Consider the following 21134-nt stretch of genomic DNA (forward strand, 5'->3'; position numbering starts at 1 on the left):
TATCTGCTGATTTGATGGTGAGGTTGGGATTGGAGCAGAGGGGGTGGCGGGCTGCGGTTTGTGAGGGTGAGAGGTTGGAGTGGGAGAGAAGGGAGGGCTAGACAGGTTGAGGCAGTTAATGTCTCGGCGGCAGTTAGAAATGAAGAGATCAAGGGCAGGTAATAGGCCAGCACGGGGTATCCAGGTGGATGGAGTGTGCTGGAGGTGGGCAGAGGGGTCCTCGGAAGGTGGTCAGGAGTCCAAGTAAGCATGGAGACAGCGGAAGAAATGTTCGACGTGACGGCATGTGTTAAGTTCATTGATGCGTGGATGGAGGGGGATAAAGCTGAGGCCTTTGTTGAGGACTGATCGTTCGTCCTCAGTGAGGAGGAAGTCGGGGAATGATGAAAAGTCGGCAGGGCTGGGAGCTAGGCAATGGGAAGCTCCAAGTCATTTTCGCAGACAGTACAGTGTTCTGCAAAGTTGTCATCCAGTCTATGTTACATTGAATCGTAGAATCACTACAGTGTGGAAGTAGGCCATTCAGCCATCTGATCCACGTTGCTCCTCTGAAGAGCATCCCATTCAGACCTACCTGCTATCATAATCCTGTAACTCTACTTTTCCCATGGCTAATCCACCTAACCTGCACATCTTTGGATTATGGGCGGGAGCCAAAGAACCCAGTGAAAACCCAAGCAAAAACAAAAACTGCTAGAAAAGCTCCGCAGGTCTGGTAGCATCTGTGAAGAGGAATCAGTTCATGTCCCAGGTCCACTGACCCTTCCTCAGAACATAAAACTCACGAAGAATTGCTGAGAATGTGCAAACTCCACACACACAGTTCTGGTCCCTGGTGCTGTGAGGCAGCAGTGCTGACCTCTGAGACACAGTGCTGCTTCATCTCTCCAATGTAGGGCAGACCACATTGTGAGCTGTGAATACAGAAGACTGGGTTGAGTAAATTGCTGCTTCACCTGGAAGCTGCTTCATTGCATTGAAAACTGAAAAAGTTCTGGGTAGCCCACTTTAATATTGTCAGCTATGAAATTAGTCTTTCAGTCCAAATGATAATGACCTTGACTAATCGCAATCGGTCAACTACTAATATAGCTTATACAACAAGGAGTGATGTTAATGCCCTGTAATAATAGTTTGTTCCACTTCATTTTGATGTCCACATGACAATCCAAATTCAACACTGATATAACTAAATTATGAATTAGTCATGGCCTCTTTGTATTGTGTTCGGGGGTCACTTCTTTTTGTCCAGTGTTATGTGAGCTAAATAAATCTGCACTGGTTTCCAGTTGAGATCTTAATTTAGTTCTTTGCAAACTAATATCTGCATCAGTCAAAGTCCTTTGATATTTTAATGGAAAATACTGGAATGTTGAAGGTCAGGTAGTACTTGTGGAGAAAGAAAAATAAGGTTAACGCTCTAGATCTTATGACCTTTTGTCAAAACATGCAGAAATGAGCCAATGAAAAATTAAGGTGAAATGGTCTCTGGTCAGGGCAGGAGATATTGAAATGGTTATCACAATGCAAGATAAAGTGAGGCAGCGATGAAAGAAATTAATCATTAAAAAAGATATATCCAGGACTCTTGAATTAACAGTTGCAGTGGAATTTAGGAGGTGGGAGGGAAAGCTGCAAATTGATGTTTGAATGTCTGCAGAAAACTGCACTGCTGTTCCTGTGTTTGGATTCCTCAAGTTAGTGAGTTACAGGTCATTTGTAAATCAGATTTATTTGATTTGGGATTCTGAATATGGAGCTTGTGGGATTCTTGGGCTTTCTGTATAATCTATTTTGATATCATTTCAGACAACACATTATAATGCAATTTTATCACTAGGCAGGTCAGAACTAAAACATTGGTCTGGAATTTCTGATGGCCAGATGATAGTTATTCAAGCATAGATAGGAGTTGCGCATGGGCATCCTATTGAATCCCCATACTCGCGGACTCGAAAGGAATTGACCAAGAAAGTGAAGGTTCTGCTGGACAATTCTTATAGACATAGAGATGTACAGTACAGAGACAGACCCTTCAGTCCAATTCATCCATGCCGAACAGATATCCCAACCCAATCTAGTCCCACCTGCCAGCAACTGGCCCATATCCCACTAAACCCTTCCTATTCATATACCCATCCAAATGCCTTTTGAATATTGCAGTCGTACCAGCTTCTTTCACCACTTGGTCCAGCGGTTCATTCCATACACATACCACCCTCTGCATGAAAATGTTGCCCCTTAGGTCTCTTTTATATCTTTCCCCCTCTCACCCTAAACCTATCCCCTCTAGTTCTGGACTTCCCCATCCCATGGAAGAGACTTTATCTATTTATCCTATCCATGCCCCTTGTGATTTTATAAACCTCTATAAGGTCATCCCTCAGCCGCTGACGCTCCAGGAAAAACAGCCCCAGCCTATTCAGCCTCTCCCTATAGCTCAAATCCTCCAATCCTAGCAACATCCTTGTAAATCTTTTCTGAACCCTTTCAAGTTCCACAACATCCTTCTGGTAGGAAGGAGACCAGAATTGCACGCAATATTCCAACAGTGGCCGAACCAATGTCCTGTACAGCCGCAACATGACCTCCCAACTCCTGTACTCAGTAGTCTGACCAATAAAGGAAAGCATACCAAACGCTGCCTTCACTATCCTATCTACCTGTGACTCTACTTTCAATAACCTGCACTCCAAGGTCTCTTTGTTCAGCAACCCTCCCTAGGACCTCACCATTAAGTGTACAAGTCCTGCTAAGATTTGCTTTCCCAAAATACAGCACCTTGCATTGATCTGAATTAAACTCCATCTGCCACTCCTCAGCCCGTTGGCCCATCTGATCAAGACCCCTTTGTAATCTGAGGTAACCTTCGGTGTCCACAATACCTCCAATTTTGGTGTCATCTGCAAACTTACTAACTATACCTCTTATACTCGCATCCAAATTATTTCTATAAATGAAAGAGAGGTAGTGGACCCAGCACTAATCTTGGTGGCACTCCACTGGTCACAGGCCTCCAGTCTGATATGCAACCCTCCACCACCACCCTCTGTCTTCTAACTTTTGAGCCAGTTCTGTATCCAAATGGCTAGTTCTCCCTATATTCCATGATATCTAACATTGCTAACCAGTCTCCCATGGGGAACCTTGTCAAAGCCTTCTTGAAGTCCATATAGATCACGTCTACCGCTCTACCGTCATCAATCCTCTTCGTTACTTGTTCAAAAAACTCAATCAAGTTTGTGAGACATGATTTCCCATGCACAAAGCCATATTGACTATCCCTAATCGGTCCTTGCCTTTCCAAATACACGTGCATCCTGTCCCTCAGGATTCCCTCCAACAACGTGCACACCACCGACATAAGGCTCACTGGTCTATACTTCCCTGGCTTGTCCTTACCACCTTCTTAAACAGTGGCACCACGTTAGCCAACCTCCAGTCTTCCAGCACCTTCTGTGCTGGAAACATCCGTAAGTCTCCATTTAATTTGAAGAATTCAGGATTATGATGGAATTAAGTAAATAGTTTATTCAAGAAAATTTTAATAATTAAACAATGTTCACATGGCCACTGGAAGTTTTGTGCATGTCAATCAGCATGTCAAAGTATTGTTTCCACTTCCCCTGCCACCACACTCTCTCCCCTCTTGATCTGCTCTGCACCTGATGCTGCATGCCTCCTTCCGCTGCACATGCTCTGCCTTACCCCACTCTACACACTACTCTCCCTCCACCACACCCTAATCTAGATGCAAGACACCAACTTCCCCAAATTGCCCCCCTCCCCACAAAACACCAGTCAAAAAGCTGGTATCCTAGCCAGCAAAGTTCCCTCTAAGCTGCACGGCCATGCAGTTGCTTGGAGGTTTCACTATTGCTTGTCAAAGTATCTGGTAAAAGTGCTTATGATTTTATAAACAATCATTTTAATTGCAAAAACATTGTGTGCACTCTTCTGTGTTGTAGATTTTTAAACTTGCTGGTATAATGTATACAGTAGAATTTAAGTTCCTCTGTCATATCGCAAAAACAAACAAATGGTAGCATCATACTGGTTCTAATAAAGCAAATTCTTTTTTAAAGAAGTGCATTTATTATACAATTCCCTTCCATCCTATTCCTTTTGTCCCTGCTTAAAAAGCAGAGTAATGATATGATTGAATGTTTTTTGTGATTTTTTTTCCATCCTAGAACCTCTCAGTGTGTCCAGAAGATGAATCTATCATTATGTCTTCCTTTGTGAATACTATGACTTCGTTGAGTGTCAAACAAGGTGAACCAATCACTACTTTTGATGTATATTAACAGCTACTTCAATATTTTGCATACTTTGAGGCTGAATCAAGAATTGTTTTATTTTCCACTGTGAAATTTCATTTTTCTTGGGTAATGCTAAACATTATTTTTTTCAAAATACAGTTGAAGATGGAGAAGTATTTGATTTCCGAGGAATGAGACTGGACTGGTTTCGGCTGCAGGTAAGAACAGTGTGATTTTAATGAATGATGTTGTTGCAACAGCATATTAATATGTGCTCAAATGAAACTTGCAAAATTAATAAGATCAGTAGGGAAGTTCTTGTTGCATATTTTCCTTTTTCCTCCTGAGTTAGTTCACCAACTAACTATGTTCTGTCTGTTACAGTCAAAGCAAAAACTATGATTTGGCTAATGAGAAGAATTAACTTCTACAATTAGTATGTTTTTAGGAACGTGAAAGACCTATCTTGTTGTTTTACATCTTTTAAGGATCTGTCCATAAATTCTCATTTCAGGTGATTTGTAAATGGTATTAAAATACGTAGTGTTACATGGGAAATAAAGAGAAATAATTTTAACTATTTTGCATTCTAATGTATTTTTTAAGGGGGAGGAATTGTGTTAACTGTTGTATTCTCTTGTATGCAGTGAATAAAGTTGAATAGCTGGAAAGATTTGAATTTCTTCACCTCTGAATTGATTTAGGATTTTATAAAATCTGTTTTTAACTCCCCATTAGCAAACATGCACTGTCCTGGGTATGTGTAGCTTCTTTAGTGCTGTCAGTCGTGATACTTGAATGTTACATAACTACTTGACTCAGACTTAATAGAACTTGTACTATGTTTTTTTCTGTAATTGCATACATAATGAGACTGTCAGTGCTAGCTATCTAGCAGAAGAGGAAAAACAAGGCCAATATGCTGCAGATTTGAAGAAATGCTTTTTTATTTAGCAATTAATTGAGATTAGGGTTTATAAATTCCACCTGTAGTACAAGCGTTTCAAATCAACTATACTATTAATAAAGACCCAATTTATACAATGAAATCACAGCCATTGATGTTGATCTGCAATTTGTCTAATCATAGAATGTTAATAGCAGATGAGACCATTTGGGCCATGATTTCTGTACTGACTTTCTGTAAGAGCAACTTCCAAACCTTTTTCTCATCTCCACGCACTTTTTTTCACTTCAGATAAAGATCAGTTATTTCAGTCTTAATTTAATCTTCCTCCATCTCCTCAGCGTGTGAGTTACAGATCCTATCCATACACATATGGATACTTTTCCTCACAATACGTTTTTTTCTTTTGCTGTCAGCTTAAATCAGTGTCCTCTGATTCTGCATCCTTTTTGTCAATGGGAATATTTCTGAGCTGCACTGTCGAGACACTTTGTGATTTTGAACATCTCTCTCAAATCTCCACTTGTCTAAGGATTTCCATTCCAGCTTCTCCAATCTAGCTACATAGCTGAAATCCTCCATCTCTGGAACTATTTTCAAAAATTTTTTTGCACCCATTCTGATGTTTTCACATCTTTCCTGACATGTGATGCCCTGAATTGACCAAACTCATGTTTTATACAATTTATGGTAATTTTATTGTTTTATACTCTGAAGCCTGGTATCCTGTTGGTTTATCCACTGCTGTAGTAAACTGCCATCTTAAAGGATTTTTGCCCATATGCCATAAGATTTTTGTACTCTAGGAACTGATTTCAAATTGCCGTCTTTATGTTGCCTCTCCTTATTCTGACCAAACTGAAACACTTGACGCCTCTCTGCATTAAATTTCATTATCCACTTGTCCACCATTCTATCTCTGTCATCTTCAAACTTAACACTATCTTCCTCACAATACTTCCAAATTTTGTCATGGGTTTACAGGCACAATTTCAAAATTTGCACAAGTCTCGTTCGTTAAGATAAATTGAAATAGCAGAGGTCCTAATGCATCATCTTTAAGTCCTGCTATATACTACTTCCAATCCAAAAAAAGAGCCATTCATGATTATTCTACAGCTTTTATCATCCAGAAAATCCTCTGATTAGTTGGTCTTCTCTGATATTACCTCCTGATTCCAGTATATTGTCAAGTGAGTTTTAGCCCTTCCCTATAACACAAGTAAATCATTTCCAGCTGAATTCAGGTGCAAATCATCTGACCTTTAATGTCAAACCCCCATCTCCCACAAACAGTCCTAAGGTTTCAAGAATCCAAAGCACTCCATCGTGCACCAACTTTCCAGTCAGACATTCATCTTCAATTCTTCTATTTCTACATTCACCTGCATGTGGTATTGGGAGTAATCTGGAGATTACTACTTTCAGATTTGTACCAAAACTTGCTAATTTGTTTTCTTGCTCCCTAACCTCTGCCTGCAAGACTCCATTACTCATACCAATATTGGTACTGAAATGGAACACAACTACTGATCTGTTGCCCTAACTATGGTTTGCCGATCTTTGCCTGTATTTTACCCAGCTGGCCATGATGATGTGGACTAGCTTCAGGCTACACCTCGTGTAGGAACCATCTCTCTCATTTATATTCAGGTGAGAACACTGGGTTGGAAAGAGAGATGTGCTCAGGATTAGTGCACCGATTGCCTGAACTATCATGACTGTCTAGCAGTTACTCATTCCCTGCCTGCTTACATCTGTCGAACTGCAGGTTGACCATATTTATAAATGCAGGATTCACTAAACACCTAATCTCATGGATGTAGTGCAGTGACACCAGCTGCAATTAAAGCTCTGAAAACCATGATTCACCCTGAAGATCCCATCGGAACATGATATACAACCCATATCTCTTTTTATTAGACTTTTAAACCTTAGTTTAAACCTTAGTTTACTCACTAAACAGCTGTACCTCCTGTTGCGAACTATGATCTTTTTACTTTTATTATTGATAAACCTTTTAAATTTACTAAAAAATCAGATTGCTTTAATTTTATTATCCCCTGTTGTTTAATGTTTAACTTTGTTCTCTAGATGTGATAAGTTAACTAAGCACTAATTTTAACTTTGTTAAATTTCTTCACAATTTGGATCCAGTAGTTTTGTTAAAACAGTTACAGTTGACCATAATTTTTCCGCTATTGGATGAATACACATCCTTGTTACAATCAGCTGATTTAAAAAAAATTAGAAGCCAAAATTTGACTTGTGATTTAGAATGCTATAGACTATTGGTAGTTTGAAGAGAAACATTTCAAATGCTAGAAATCTGGAAAATATAGAGGAAAAAGTCCCCTATCATCTGTGAAGAGAAGAAGTGAATTGTTTGGTCAGAAACCCAGTTAAAAATCTGTATTTACCTACAGATGCTTAGAGACTGTATGAATGCTTACAGTATGTGTTTTTATTTTCATTTTAGCGGTCACTGGATGGTTAAGTTTACCTTTGTGGTACAATGAAGGGTTTCTCGTCACTGGTGTGTTTTCACCTATTTAGTTTTAAGAATATCATTACCTTTATGACTATGCCTTTACTGTTGGTTCTTCTCTAATGAATTTGTGTGTCAGTAACTTAGTGCTATAAATTGCGTATCATCAGTGTGATCTTCTAATTTTGCAGTTTCTGTGGCTGCCTACTTAACCACAGTGTAGTCTTGCAAGGATTCCTTGCGGTGAGATAGATTGACTTGGGCATTGCAACCAGTTAGGAAAGCTTGGGAGTTTAAAATAATCAATAATTAAGGATTAACAAAATCCTAGAGACTGGAAAGCTTTTAGACAGCATGAAGGAAATTCGACTGAAATTAAATATATATGTAATTTCTCCCAGATTGTTTAGATCCAATATGGAAGTAGGTTGCCTGTGTGAAAGATTTGAGTTTGTGAACTTTACAGACAAGACATGTTTGATTAGAAACCTGCATTTGTTATTGAAAGTTGACAGATTCTACGATCTCAGTTGCATGAGTGGTCAAACGAAAAGACCTCGCAGCTCACGAGTCCAGAACTTAGAAGCAGCGGTTAAGTCAAATCAACAGATTGGTCGGGAAAGAACTTTTTTTCTCTAGATTTTGAGTCATTGTAAAGTAATGTCATTGTTGACCAGATGAAACTTTGTTTCGAAGTGTGTTTTGAAATTTTTAGAACTGTTATATTTAGGTAGCTTTTATTTCTTTAGTGTAATAAACTTCTGTTCTATTGTTGAAACCAAATCTGCAGGCATATGTACATTCAATCGAAGACCACCACATTTTTACAAAAAGAACCATGTTCTTAACCAAGGCAGATTTAATTTTAGGTTCAGATTAGACTGGTAATAAAGTCAACTGGGATCATATCACCTTATTGATGGGTTTTTGGGATGCTGTTTCTTTGTTCTTGTGATTATATCAAAGGAAAAAATTTAAAGTAGATTTGTTTCAGTAGGAACAATTAGGTAAGGCAATACATTTAAAGGGTGTGGTATGCTGAATCAGAGATAGCTGAGGGTACATTTGCTTAAATCTTCCTGGGTAGCAGAACATGTTGAAAATGCTATTTTATTAGAAAAGTGTATGGGGCTGTTAACTTTGTAACTAGAGGCCTAGAATGCATGAGCAAGGGAGTTATGCTTAACATTATTGGTTGGCTACCAGTTGAAGTATTGTGAGCAACTTTGGGTATCAACAGGGAAATGAAGAAAACAAAATACTGTGAATGCTAGAGGTAGAAAGGAAAGCTAAAGTTGCAAGTTCACTGTGACCCTTCAGAACTTAAGAGTAGACAAATTTTAGTGGGAGATGTTTAACAGAGAAGGTTTTGCAGGACTACAGGCGATGATCAAGGGACTGAAACTAATTGGATAGTTTTTGTAAAGAGCAAGAACAAGGGCAATAGAATGATTGGGCATTTGTTCTGTAGTATTCTGTGACAGTGACCTAAACAGTCATATCTCGGCTGAGATCTTGAACTAGTTTGTGGAGTTAACTTTGGAAAACTAAACATGCACAACACAGACAGGAAGTGGAAAATTGGCATATGAATGTAAAATGGTGTTTTATCTCCTTAAGAATATATTTGATCCAAAATGCACGTTTGTTTGTTTCAGGCATATACCAGTGTTTCCAAGGCTTCTCTTAATCTGTCTGACCACAAGGAACTAGGAAAAATGATGAATACTATTATTTTTCACACAAAAATGGTGGATTCTTTGGTTGAAATGCTGGTGGAAACTTCAGATCTCTCTATCTTCTGGTGAGTGCATGTTCTGTTTCTCATTTCAAGGAATAACAGCTTGTTAATTTACTCCATAATACTCGGAGCAGCAGAAAACATTTTAGCAGGTAATCACATGCCTGTTTTCAAGTTTTTTTTTCTTGAGTGGATTAAATTTAAGTGTACATTTTTTTAAAAAAACTTATGGAACTATTTCTTTTACAGGGGAAAAAACTTTTTACTTATCTTCCTCAGCTTCAAACTTCAACATTTTGGTAGATACTTGGGAAGGCACATAGTCTTTGTTTTTGTATATAAAAACTTAAAAGTTTTCCAATGAGAACTGGATAAATGAATGTGAATATTTTTTTATTTCGTGTCAAGCTTGGTTCAATGAGAGCAATGATGTACATGAGTCAGAACACTGGAATGAAACTTAATTTAGAGACTTGAATACATAATGTAGACTGACCTCTGCAGTACTGTTGGAATGCTATAGAGCAATGCAATATTTAAGATGAGACTGCACAAAACACGGGTGTTATAGGAATTATTTAGATGCATACACAGTGTCACTAAAATTAAACATGTTCTCATTTATCTCATTGTTACTTACGGGAGCTTATGGATAATTGCAACTGAATTTTGACACGAGTATCATTTGGATAGTAACTATTAGGATTACTTCTTTTCAAATAGTGCAAATTCAGAAAATTTATTTTTATTTAATTTTTGTATTTGTCACAATATCACCATAGTTTGCTTCGTAATGTCTGCAAATGTTGCATTCCTTCATCGTAGCTACCTCTTGTTAAAAAAAATCAAGTATGTTGATTTTAATTTCATGTTCACAAAAAAAACCATTTAGATGTGCTTTGTAATTTACAAATTTCATGTGTTCAAAACTACAATCAGCATCATTTGAGATGGAGTGCAAAATTAACAATGAAGGCCCATGTCGCACCTTTATAAATAAATGATTTAATTTAGGAAAAGAAAATTCTTTGCTAAGCTACTAAACCTATATGAAATCTTTTTTTCTGACTGCATCAAGTAGCTTAGTTGCAGTTAATTAAAATCTATTCAGAATTAAATCATTGATATTTGCTTTATTGTTAAAATAGCTGCGGTGAAAGAGAAATAAGATCATGGATTTGTACATGGATGCACCTCCCTCTTTTTCTATTGACTTCTGTCATCAAAATCTCTGCCACCAGCACAGTTTTCTTTTCTCGTCCAATCTTTTAGGTGATCGCCCATGTCAGATCCCATATCATGACACAATGCCATAATCACATGGAAAAGGGGGTAATATGTGTTTGAAGTTAGACTGCCACATCCAAAGCTTCCATATTAATTATTTGTTGGAGGTTTTGCTTCTATCTCTCTTTCTGGATTCCGTATTAAAAGCTGAATCGACTTTTGCACTGCCTCCATTGGATGCTAATCTCTCCATTTCCCTTTTCTATTCCAGTAAATTGGGGAAAATGGGCAAGCACCTGGGAGTGCACTTTGCCACCGGTCATTGTATTGTGGGTCCGGGTTTGTAATCATCTAGTCCAGAAACATGTATTTGACAGAGGCAAAGCTGATTTGACTTTTGAAGCAGGCTATATAAGAAAAAAAATGCAAGATAAATGCCAAATCCATTTATTCCATTGTATTTCAGCAAAAGTTACTTGATTCAATTCTCTATTTCAGTTAAAAGCAAGAGTACATCATACAGTGAGATGCTAGTCTAAATATTTAAACTTTATAAATAAATTAGGTAAAAGTATTGAGGAAAGTAAGTTTTATTAACAGGGCATCTACTGCTCTTCTCCTCTAAGAAACTCTGAGATACCCAGTGTGTCCCAAGCTGCTGACGTTGAGACTTGGGCTTTGGTTGCAGCTGCAAAATATGAAGTGAGTGCTCACATTGCAGAGGAGGCACTGGCTCCTGCACTGTGTGTAGCTCTCTTGCCCGAAGAGAGGAGCAAAGGATGCAGAACTAGGACTTTGCTGTGCACTGCCTCCTCACCACTCAACTGGAGTGAATACAGTGCTTGTAGCTAACAATGTAGTTTTGAAGCTAATGGTGTTCTCCACAAAACCATTAATGACCCAGAGGCAAAAGACTGTCATAACAGACATGTCTTGATGTCACAGCATGGGAACTATTTGACTAAATCTTGCCAGTCCTCCCTCTCTGTGAAATGTTGAGAGCCATTCAGCCACAGTCACTGTTCTCTACTCAGCTGATGTTTTCGTGCATGACTAACTCAGTACTCGCATGTGCATTTAAAATCTGCATAACAGATCATCCTGTATTTGATAAACATGAAATCCCAATCACAACAGCAATTGTTAAAAGATGGCAACAACAAAACTGAGTTGTGATACAAAACACTCCAGTGAATATCTAGAAGTTAAACACAGGGAGCGAAAGAATACTGTGCATTGAAAGCTGTAATAGATTTAGTTCAGGTAACATAAATTTAGCTTTGTTTCTCTTTTATAATTTAGTCTGAAATTAAGTTTTTGCCACTGTGCGTTTTTATCATCAATCAGTTTATATTTAATGACTGTTTTCTCTGGCAAAATTGCTTTTGCTTGAATTTGGTTTGGAGCAATTTCCATTTCAAGCACACCTATTTTACTAAGTGACATGTACATTTTCCATATCATCCATTCCTGTGACCTTTCAGATTGCTGGTTTCTTAGCAAATTCTTAGAATTTGGGGTCTTTATAAGTTGCTCAAAATTAACTTTCAACCAGTTAGTCTGAACTGATTTTAAGTTCAAAACGGAGGCTAAAATACAGTATGCAATTCACTTCTCAGCCAGCCACCTTTTCTCTTCTGTATATGAAGACATTGAATGAGAAATCTGTTAAGATATTAAAACATATTGGTGCAGTAAAGACTGGTTGAAGCATAAATTATAGTAACCCATGGTGACATTAACAATAGCAACAACATTACCTCCTGTCTACCTAATATGTGCAAGCTGCTATTATTTCAAAGTATTTTGGGTTTGCAACACACTCGGTGATTTAACTAATTTTCTATTCCAAGTGTAAAATTAAACACAACTGATTGGCGTGAAGGTTAAGGAGCTCAGTAAATAGCTAACATTTTTTTAAAAATGTGTGGATAGTAAAATTGTGATCATGAACCAACAGTATCCATACCTGACCAAAGTCCAGTCAGGTTTAAACTTTGAACAGAATGCTTCACAACACATAGGAAACTATTGGAAGTTTTTATTTGAATGGGTCAACGTGAAATTTTGTATCAAGTTTCATGTAATTATGTAGAAATGTATTGACGTTGCTTAATACTCTTAAGTTTTTACAGTCGTGCCTTTGAGAAGATGTTTCACCAGTGCTTGGAGTTGCCATCGCAGTCACGATATTCAATTGCTTTCCCATTGGTTTGCACACATTTTATGAGTTGCACTCATGAATTGTGTCCTGAAGAGGTAAGGTTGTTTTTATTGTATTTCAGTTGCGAACATTTACAAGATATCAAGTTTTGCTTCAGTAAAGATTGTGTAGTGATAAATTGACCTAAATGCAACTTGTAGCACCTTTCATCTTGATTTATGGTCTTTTGCTGATACCAGCTCATTGAACTGAGATGCTTCCAAAGTTAGATTTTCCTATAGTGTTCTCTCCTTCATGTTATGTATTTGAAATATGAAAACGGATTTCATAGAATTACGAAAAAATTGCAACACAGATACAGGCTATTTAGTCCATGTTAGTGTTTATCATTCATGCCAAGTTCCAGCACTCAACTCAATGTGCCTTCTTTGTTCCCGTATCCTGTGATCCTCTTTCCTTCACCCACTTATCTAATCGAATCTATTCTTGAATCTTACCATGTCCACTTATGCTACTTGGGTATTCCACAGTCTAACAAGCCTCCTTTATAAACTAAAAAGTCTGTCCAGTTCTCTATTAAAATTGAGATCATGCCAAAAGAGTCTATTTTGAGGTGATTGAAAGAAAGTTTGTGGAAGAAACGGAAGTGAAAGGGCAGTAGTTAGTGCTATTTGATTGTACAGTGTGAAGCCAGGATTTGGTGAGTGAGAGTGTTCAGTTCTATTACAAGAGCACCACAGTGCCAGTGCAGGTGATGTGTCATAGCTGTACCATGTGGATTTCCTTGATGCCACTGTGACCTGTGGAAACAACATTTGTAATAATTATCTGCAACTTGAGAAGCTTCAGCTCAGCTGTTGAGCCGCAGAGTGAGCTACGGACATTGTAGTGTATCAGAGAGGAGAGAAATTACCTGAACACTCTTCCGTCAGATGGTCACACCCCTCGTGTCTGTGTAATTTAGCATGTTCACTGGTAAGGGACAGGTTAGTGTGACTGTAAGGCAGATAAGGGGATTGATGGAATGGAGAAGCCATTGCCAGTGCACTTGAGCAACACATTTGAAGTTCTTGTAGATTGAATGGACAAAAGTGCATGCCATGGTTTGGGTCAGTAGACCAGCCATTGTAATGGGGGGAGCTGAGAGTAAGTTGAAATTTAGTGATAGTAAGAAATAGTGTAGTCAGGAGGATGGATACTGTTTTCTGCAGCCACGAATGAGGATCCAGAGGGCAGTGTTGCCTGTACAATGCCAGAGTTTGAGATGTCTGGTCTGAGCTAAACAAGAATTTGCAGTAGGAGGAAAGATCCAGTTATTATAGTCAAATGATATAGGTAGACCAGGAAAAAAAAGCTACCTTCCCTCTAGCCCCAATCCCCCCCATTTATCTCTCCACCCCCGAAGCTCCCAGCGTCATTCCTCATGAAGAGCTTTTGCCTGAAACATCGATTCTCCTGCTCCTCGGATGCTGCCTGACCTGCTATGCTTTTCAAGCCCCACTCTCTTGACTCCAATCTCTAGCATCTGCAGCTCTCACTTTTGCCTAGACCAGAAAATAAGTCTTATGGCCAGTTTGAAGAGCTAGGCATCAAGTTAGAGAATAGAATCTCAAATGTAACCTTTGACTCCTTACTTCAGATATGTGCTAATAAGAGATAAATGCATGGCTGAGAAACTGGTGTGAGAAAGGAGGCTTCCAATTCATGAGGCACTGGCACCAGATCATACTGTTGGTATGAGCTTCACTTGAACTGTGCTGGGGCAGGTGTATAACTAGAGAAGTAGATAAAGCCCCAAACTAAATAGAGGGAGGAAATGGGTCACACAGGAGAATACTGTGCAAATAAAGGGTAATGAATAGCAATATATAAAGGTCGCATTGAAGGTAAGGATAATCAGAATATTGCAGAAAAAAGTGTTTATAAATTAGTGTGCCAGCAGATGGGGCCAGAGTTTAGAAAAGTAATGAAAAAAGAGCTTTATTTTTGCAGTTACTTTGCCTGCAATTTGCAATAATGCAGATGATTTGTCAGCTTCAGTATAAAATCATTCATATGACCTGATCGCCATTATGGAGATGTGACTGCAAGGGAATAGTCATTGGGATCCGAATGTCCATGGGTGTGTGAAATTCAGGGAGGACAGGGATCTGAGAAAAGATAGTGGGAAGCTTTGTTAACTAGAGGGCGTTAGTACTTTTGTGAGAGACGACCATAATTTTAAAGTTCAACGTTTAGCAACTGTTTGGGTTGAACTAAGAAATAGCAATGGGAAGAAAACTGGGAGTTAGGTGTAGGCCAGTGAACAGCAATCGTAATGTAAGTCATAATATCCATGTGAGTATTAGATGTGCAGGTAACAAAGATAATACAGTAATCATAGGGATTTCACTCTACTTATAGATCTAATTTGCTCTAATGTTGCAAAGGGTGAACTTTTGGAATGCATTTAAGATGGTTTTCTAGAGCACTACATTGAGGAACCAGTTAGGTCTGCCTGTTAAATCTCGTATGGTGCAATGAAGGAGACCAAATTAACAATCTTGCTGAAAAGTAGTTTTTAGGAAAGAGTGACCATACATGATAGAATCTCACGTAAAGTTTGAAAATGATGTAGTTCTTTCAGATTCTTGGCTGTTACATCTAAACAAAGGAAAGCATAAATGTATGAGGTACAAATTAACTCTAGATGATTGAGAAACTACATTAAATTGAAATAAACCAGAAAAATTTAAAATCCGACTGCAAAAACTTCTTTGTGTATATAAAAAGTAAAGCATGGCAAGAACAAATGTGGCTCCTTTACAAGCAGAGAACAAGGAAATGGCAGAGAAATTAAATAAATGTATTGTAGCTGTTTGTCTTCACACAGGAAAACACTGAACTCGCCAAATATACTTGACAATATAGGGGCTAATGTAAAAGAGTCACTGCAAGGTATCGCTTAATATATAAAACAAGAGAAATCTTTGGGATTTATCTTGGAATAATTCCATGGATTTGACCTACACCTGGGTTTTGAACAAGGCACTTTGAGAGAGAATGCATTGGTAGCCATCTTGCAACAAATCTTTATGCTCTGAAACTGTGTGTAGATGTCAAAGTTGCAAATAGAACTGTGGAAAAGTTACAGTGCAAATAGAGGCAAGTCAGGCATGCTGACCAAATAATCCAGGCATCCATTCAAATCCCACTCCAGAGTGTCTGTTGTGTAGTCTTGTAGGTTACAGCACTTTGGAGATCCAGGTTTGTTCTAAGTGTGTTGAGGGATTCTGTCACAATCTCAAAACTGGCAGCAAATTCCAGACACCCACACCAAAAAGTGACAAAGTTTCTCTTTAATCCCCTCTATCTTTATATCTGAAACGTGTACACTTGGTAATTGAGCTCACAGTTGAGGAAATAGATTTCTCCCATCCATTCTATCCAAATCTCACGTTATTTTGTACACCCGAAATAAGTTACTCCTCCACTTCCTCTCTCCTAAGGAAAACAAGCCTAGCAGATCCAATCTTCCGTCTTTGCTGCAATTTTCAAGCCCTTCGGGAAATACTTGCAAACCGCCTCCATACTTTTGCTAGAAATGATGTCCTTCCGGTAATGACCAGAACTGAAAGCACAACTGCTTGAGGCAGCACAGTGGCTCAGTGGTGAACACCACTCCCTTTCAGCGCCAGGGGTATAGGTTAAATTACAGCCCCTGGCATCTGTCTATGTGGAGTTAATGTACATTCTCTTGTCTACATGGGTTCCTCTAGGTGCTCTGGTTTCCTCCCATAGTCCAAAAGTATGCAGGTTAGGTGAATTGGCCATGCTAAACTGCCTAGGGATGTGTAGGTTAGGTGGACTAGCCATGGGAAATTTAGGATTATAGGATACAGGGGTGTGTACAGGGGATGATGTTTGGAAAGTCAGTGTGGACTTATTGGACAAAATTGCAAGTTTCCACACGATAGGGATTCTATGATGAGTCCTGCTGTTACCTAACCAATATAGATCCAACATTACATCTCTGATAGTCTTTTCATTTCCTCACCCAAGACAGAAAGAAAGCATCCCACTTTGTCAACACGTCTTGCCACTTCCAGATACCTTTGGACATGCAGTCACTTCGTCTACCAACTCTCAGAACCCTCTAGTTTATTGTGTATTTACTTGCCTCCCAAAATGAAAAATCTCTCTCTTCTAGATCTTTAGGATTAAATTCCACTACATTTACTACCTTTTTGCCCATTGAGACAAACCATTGGTACCTTCCTGCTGTGAGTAACCATCCTCTTCACTTTCAAGTACCCAATCAGTTTCAGTATCCTCTGCAAGTTTCCCAATTATGCCCCTCATAATTAAGTCAAAATTATTAATATGTTCTTCAAACAGCAAGTGGCTCAAAGTCTTTCTTCGTGGAGCACCATTTGATATTAATTTTGTGCATCTGATATAACACCCTATTTAAAGAAAAACAGGATAGAGAGAAAAATGGGAATTGCAGACCTGTTGGTTTAACATCACTCTGTCGGGAAAATGCTTGGTATCCACAATAAAGGATGTGGTACTAGGACATTAGGCAAACTATGGTAGTGTTATGCAGAGTTCACATGGGTTTATGAAAGGAAAATTATTCTCAGCAAACCTGTTGGCAATGGAAGTGGTAGAGGCACAAGTGAGAGAGGACCCTGAGACAGGCAGTCTGCATCACTTGCGCAGGACCCTGAGACAGGCAGTCTGTGTCCCCCATGGAAGCAGACAAGAAAAGAATCCCAAGTCGAAGACAGAGCTGGATTCATTGAGGCGGACTAGAATTGGTCCTTGCTTTACTAAAGGCTACTACTAATTGGTTAATTACTTTCTCTGTTTTTAGGTTCTGACATAGCATGCAAATTGGTAATGCAGTCAAAATGTATATAAAAAAACACAATAGTAATAACATAATTACAGGGGAACCTCGATTATCCGAACATGATGGGCCGACACTATTTCGTTTGGATAATCAATTATTCGGTTAATCGATTAAATGCCTTTACTCTGGGGCTCAGAGATTTTAAAGTCTGCTCCTCATATTGCCTTTGTAGGGTACGTCACCACATTAACACACACGCGCACACCACTTTTTACTGCAACTTTTTTGACAGGTTCCACCTTTGCCCTGTACAGGACAAATTTGGAGAGATTATGTGGGGAAGGGGGGTTTAGGGTACGCGCCTGTGTAGAACTCTAGGGAAAGTGTGGGGAGAGAGAGAGGGCAGGCAGTCAGTCATGGTGCCTGTTTAATCACTGTGAACAAAAGACACGATCACTGTTGGAAACACGTCTTTGAAATGTTCATTGGGACCTCGAGAACCCGTTCGGATAATCTGATTTTCGGACAATTGGTATTCAGATAATCGAAGTTCCTCTGTAATAGATTAAAGCTTAAAAGAATGGCAGGACAGGTAATGTCCTGCTGCAGCTTGTGGGAACACCTGGATGCCATTGTAATCATAGAAAGTGTTTGAAGTTCAGCTTTGGGTCAATTTGAGATATAAACTGAACCTTAGACACAACAGTGGATCAGGGAGGAGCAAGTTCTTTGTACCAGGAGACAATTACACCACTTAAGATAGTGTTTTCTCATTTAGTCAGGGACAGGATCAAAGAATTATAGCATCATACGGTACAGAAGAAGCCCTTCAGCCAGAATGTGAAAATGGATAGGAAGAGATTTTGCAAGTATTTATGAAATTAAAAGTGAGTAATGAGTGTGTTGATACTCTGAAGTGAGATTGGGCAATTAATTATTAATAATATGGAAATTGTGGATGAAATGAGCACGTGTTTTACTTTTGTCTTCATTATAGAGAATGCAAAAAATATTCCAGTAATAGGTGTAAATCAGGAGGAGAAAGGGAAGAAAGAATAGTGACATTACAAGTATAAGGAAACAGTCCCAAATAAAGTGATAGAGTTGCGGGGTCACAAATCTCTGGGTCCAGAAGGACTTCAACTTAGGGTCTTAAAAGCAGTGGCTATTGAGGCAATGCATTGGTTTTAATTTTCTGAAATTCCATGGATTCTGGAAAAATTCATCAGACTGGAAAATAGCAAATATAGCTCATCTAGTCAAGAAGGAGAGGGAGGAAGAAACCAGAAACTGCAGGTCAGTTAGCTTGACATCTGTGCTGCAGAGCGTTAGAATTTCTCATTGAGTTTATTGCGGCACGTATGGAGAAAAAAAAATCAAAAGTAACCTGAAAGTATCAGCTTGGTTTCATTAAAAATAAATTGTTTAACCAATTTACTGGATTTGTTTGAAAGTAGGACATGCAATGTCGGCAAAGGGGAGCCTGTAGATGTACTGTATTTGGATTTCCTGAATGCATTTGACAAGGTGCCACATGAAAAGTTATTGCAGAAAATAGAATCTTATGGTATAGTGTATATCATATGGACTGGAGAGTAACTTTTAAGTCATTTCTACCATATACAACTGATACAGTGAAAAAAGGAGACCATGTTCCTCCAGGACCACGGTGCTACATGGACAGCACAAACTATACGATCATGCAAAGGGCAGCATAAAGTGCACAAGTGCAAAACATGCAAATTACAATGTAATAAAAGAATGTTAATTAATAGACATTGTTCCAGCAGTAATTCAAAGTCATGCAAAGAATTTCAGATGAAAAAGAATCCGATCATACAGAACGACTCATATTAGCATAGTGAAAAGGTTGCTTGTTTGGAAGAAATTAGTACATAAATAGGTCTTTGTCCAATTGGCAGAATATGATGAGTGGCCTCATCCTGTGGGCCCCTATTTTATAATCTCCATCAATGACTTGGGTGAGGAGAGCAAAAGCATACTAGCTATACTCTACTATGACACAACAAAAGGAGGTTACAGTTGGCAATAAGTTTGAGTAAGCATATATCTGGCAGATGGTGTATCATGTGAGAAAATGTGATGTTGTTCACTTTGGCAAGGAGATTTAAGAAACCGATTTTACTTGATTGGAAAACAACCACAGAATTCTGAAGTGCGAAGCGATCTAGGTGTTTTTGTGCTTGAGTCGCAAGTTAGTATGCAGCACAGCATGCAGTCAAGAAAGCTAGTGGACTGCTCTCCTTTTATTAGAAAAGGATTTGAATATAAAAGTAAGAATATAATGCTGCATTTATACACAACATTGCTGTGCTCGGCATCTGTCAAGATGAGAAACTGTAAATATGGGAAAGTGTTATGATTAAAAGCTTCTGATGTGTGTCAATAGTGAACACATAACTATGTCAGTTATCAGTTATATAAGGCAAGACATAGTGATATAAAGGAAGCACTGTTTGTTTGACATTCTGATATTATCATGATGGCAACTTACTATTGAAATTCCAATTGTGCACACTGAGAGATCACTTGGATCTCAATTGGCATCAGAAATTTCACAATGGGAGTCTAAATATAAAGGAAGAAAATGTCAATGCCCCCCTAAGGAAGCAATTAACTAGATCGCACAACTCATGAGCATCCCCAGTTAATGAATTAAGCAAACTTGTTTTGGGAATAGTTGACTGAAAACCATCTGCAAAACCTGTCTCCTGCCTGATGTTCTTTGCAAAACTCGAAATTTTTTGACCAGAAGTTTAAAGCACTTTTTTTTAATTTCAATTATCTCATCAGGCTTATTTAAAGAGATACTTAATTACATTTCCCTATGCTTATTATTGTCCAGCATGGGAAATCTATCGCACATTATTAGTTGAAAAGCTCCCATGGTTTCAGCTAAATAGTATTGATTGTTAAGTCAAACAACAGTAATTCAACAACTTCCACTGAGACCAGTGGGCAATTTATTTACGCTGGGTTCTGTTATAACACAGTAGTTCTGTTCTCGTGCAGTTGTGTGTTATGAGAAAATCGAGTAATAGCAGCGCCATTTAAACTAATGGAGCCAGAATCAAGTTATAACCAATACACGCTTCAAAAGTTCACACTTTTGAAACAGTGTCCCCAGGTTTGTCAATCACGTCAGAGAATTTGCATTGACAAAATGCGCATTGTAGCAGAATGGCCTGTACTCATTTGAAGTAATTGCCAAGAAATGGTATGATTTCCTTCTCAGCCAACCAGTGGCCATTAATGAAAATCAATTGCAGGCTGGGTGTCCAGTAGTTTTGGTTAATACTTCGGACCTGGGTAACATCCATGAGTCTTAGTCATGCTTTCTGCAATAACATGGCTCTATCTGGGCCAATCCCAATTTCATTCTTGGGTACCAGTATAGTAACCAGTTTGTAACCTCTGAGGTATCACAACAATAACTGTTGCAGTTTTCCCTGTGGTGGGCAGAACATTGTTGATGGGCTTGTTGAGG

The 21134-nt window shown here is 38.6% G+C and overlaps 1 protein-coding gene across 4 annotated transcripts in view; it reads left to right on the plus strand.

The window, feature by feature from the left end:
• Positions 1-21134, plus strand: part of nckap1 (NCK-associated protein 1) — a 209606-nt gene that overhangs the window by 112030 nt on the left and 76442 nt on the right. For all 4 annotated transcript variants that reach the window (XM_072579056.1, XM_072579057.1, XM_072579058.1 and 1 more), the window contains 4 exons: positions 4194-4275; positions 4422-4480; positions 9316-9461; positions 12752-12884. In XM_072579056.1, coding sequence (XP_072435157.1) covers positions 4194-4275; positions 4422-4480; positions 9316-9461; positions 12752-12884 — 420 coding nt within the window. The remainder of the gene's footprint in view (positions 1-4193; positions 4276-4421; positions 4481-9315; positions 9462-12751; positions 12885-21134) is intronic.

This window comes from Chiloscyllium punctatum, chromosome 10, assembly GCF_047496795.1.
Source record: "Chiloscyllium punctatum isolate Juve2018m chromosome 10, sChiPun1.3, whole genome shotgun sequence".
Classification (NCBI taxonomy): domain Eukaryota; kingdom Metazoa; phylum Chordata; class Chondrichthyes; order Orectolobiformes; family Hemiscylliidae; genus Chiloscyllium; species Chiloscyllium punctatum.